General features: G+C 55.2%; 1 protein-coding gene across 1 annotated transcript in view; it reads right to left on the reverse strand.

Moving 5' to 3' along the window:
* Positions 1–1,792, reverse strand: part of LOC104541497 (E3 ubiquitin-protein ligase HUWE1-like) — a gene marked incomplete at its 5' end in the record, with an annotated part of 3,589 nt that overhangs the window by 1,484 nt on the left and 313 nt on the right. The window contains 2 exon segments of the mRNA XM_010185574.1: positions 17–73; positions 1,727–1,779. Of these exon segments, the coding sequence (XP_010183876.1) occupies positions 17–73; positions 1,727–1,779 (110 nt within the window).

The raw sequence follows: 1,792 nt of genomic DNA on the forward strand, positions 1-1,792 counted from the left end.
CGAGATGATCATGTACCACTCCCGCAGCAGCCCCCCCGCGTCCTGGCCCTCTTCGCCCTCAAACACGATGTACCTGGGGGGCGGGAAACAGGAAAAAGGGGTGGTTTGGGGGTGGTTTGGGGTGTTTAGGGAGGACTGGGGAGTGTTTAGAGGGGCTTCAAGGGTGTTTTGGGGGCACTGGAGGGTGTTTTGGGGTGGTTTAGGATGTTTAGGTGGGACTGGGGGGCATTTTTGAGGGGGTTCAAGGGCGTTTGAGGAGGACTGGAGGGGGTTTTGGGGTGGTTTAGGGTGTTTGGGGAGGACTGGGGGTGTTTAGAGGGGGTTTGAGGGTGTTTTGGGGGTACTGGAGGGTGTTTTGAGGAGGTTTAGGGTGCTTTGGGGGGGCTGGGGGGGGGTTTAGGGGGGACTGAGGGGTGTTTTGACAGGGTTTGAGGGTGTTTAGGTGGGACTGGGGGGGCTTTGAGAGGGTTTGAGGGTGTTTTGGGGTGTTTCAAGGGGGCTGGAGAATGTTTTGAGCGTGGTTTAACGTGTTTAGGGAGGACTGGAGGGTGTTTTGGGGTGGTTTAGGGTGTTCAGGGAGGACTGAGGGGTGTTTAGAGGGGCTTCAAGGGTGTTTTGGGGGCACTGGAGGGTGTTGAGGTGGTTTAGGGGGTTTTGAGAGGGTTTGAGGGTGTTTAGGTGGGACTGGGGGGCATTTTTGAGGGGGTTCAAGGGCGTTTGGGGAGGACTGTGTGGTGTTTTGAGGGGGTTTGAGGGTGTTTCAGGAGGACTGGGGGTGTCTTGTGGGGGGTTGAGGGTGTTTTAGGGGGTTGGAGGAGTGCTTTGAGGGGGCTGAGGGGTGTTTTGAGGGGGTTCAAGGGTGTTTGGGGAGGACTGTGAGGTGTTTTGAGGGGGTTTGAGGGTGTTTCGGGAGGACCGGGGGTGTCTTGTGGGGTTTTGAGGGTGTTTTAGGGTGTTTTGAGGGGGTTTTGGGTGTTTTAGGGGACTGGAGGAGTGTTTTGAGGTGGCTGAGGGGTGTTTCGAGGGGGTTTTGCAGTGTTTTGAGGGGGTTCAAGGGGCTTTTGAGCAGGTTTAGGGTGTTACAGCAGGGATGAAGGGTGTTTTGAGAAGGTTGGAGGGTGTTCTGGGGTGTTTTGAGGGGGTTGAAGGGGGTTCTGAGCAGGTTTAGGGTGTTACAGCAGGGATGAAGGGTGTTTTAAGAAGGTTGTAGGGTGTTTTGAGGGCGTTTTGGGGTGTTTTAGGGTGTTCTGAGGGGGGCTGAGGAGGTTTAGGGGAGGTTGTAGGGTGTTCTAGGGTGTTTTGAGGGGGTTCAAGGATGTTCTGAGGGTGCTCTGGGGTGTTCTAGGGTGTTTCAAGGGGGTTTGAGTGGGTTTTAGGGTGTTTTGATGGGGTGTGAGGGGGTTTTGGGGAGGTTGTAGGGTGTTTTAGGGTGTTTTGAGGGGGTTCAAGGGCGTTTTGAGGGTGTTTTGGGGTGTTTTGGGGTGTTTTAGGGTGTTTTGAGGGGGTTCGAGGGCGTTTTGAGGGTGTTTTGGGGTGTTTTAGGGTGTTTTGAGAGGGTTCGAGGGCGTTTTGAGGGTGTTTTGGGGTGTTTTAGGGTGTTTCAAGGGGGTTCAAGGGCGTATTGGGGAGGTTGGAAGGTGTTTCGTGGTGGTTTCAGGGTTCTGAGGACTTTGTGGGTGTCTCAGCGAATTCGGGGGGGTGGGTGTTTTTTGGGGGTGTCTCTCACAGGCGGTTCTTCATCTCCTCGGGGGACTTGCGGTGCAGCTCGCGGTACGAGTCCTCGAAGACGTGG

The sequence above is a fragment of the Mesitornis unicolor genome, unplaced genomic scaffold, assembly GCF_000695765.1.
Source record: "Mesitornis unicolor isolate BGI_N332 unplaced genomic scaffold, ASM69576v1 scaffold21215, whole genome shotgun sequence".
Lineage (NCBI taxonomy): Eukaryota > Metazoa > Chordata > Aves > Mesitornithiformes > Mesitornithidae > Mesitornis > Mesitornis unicolor.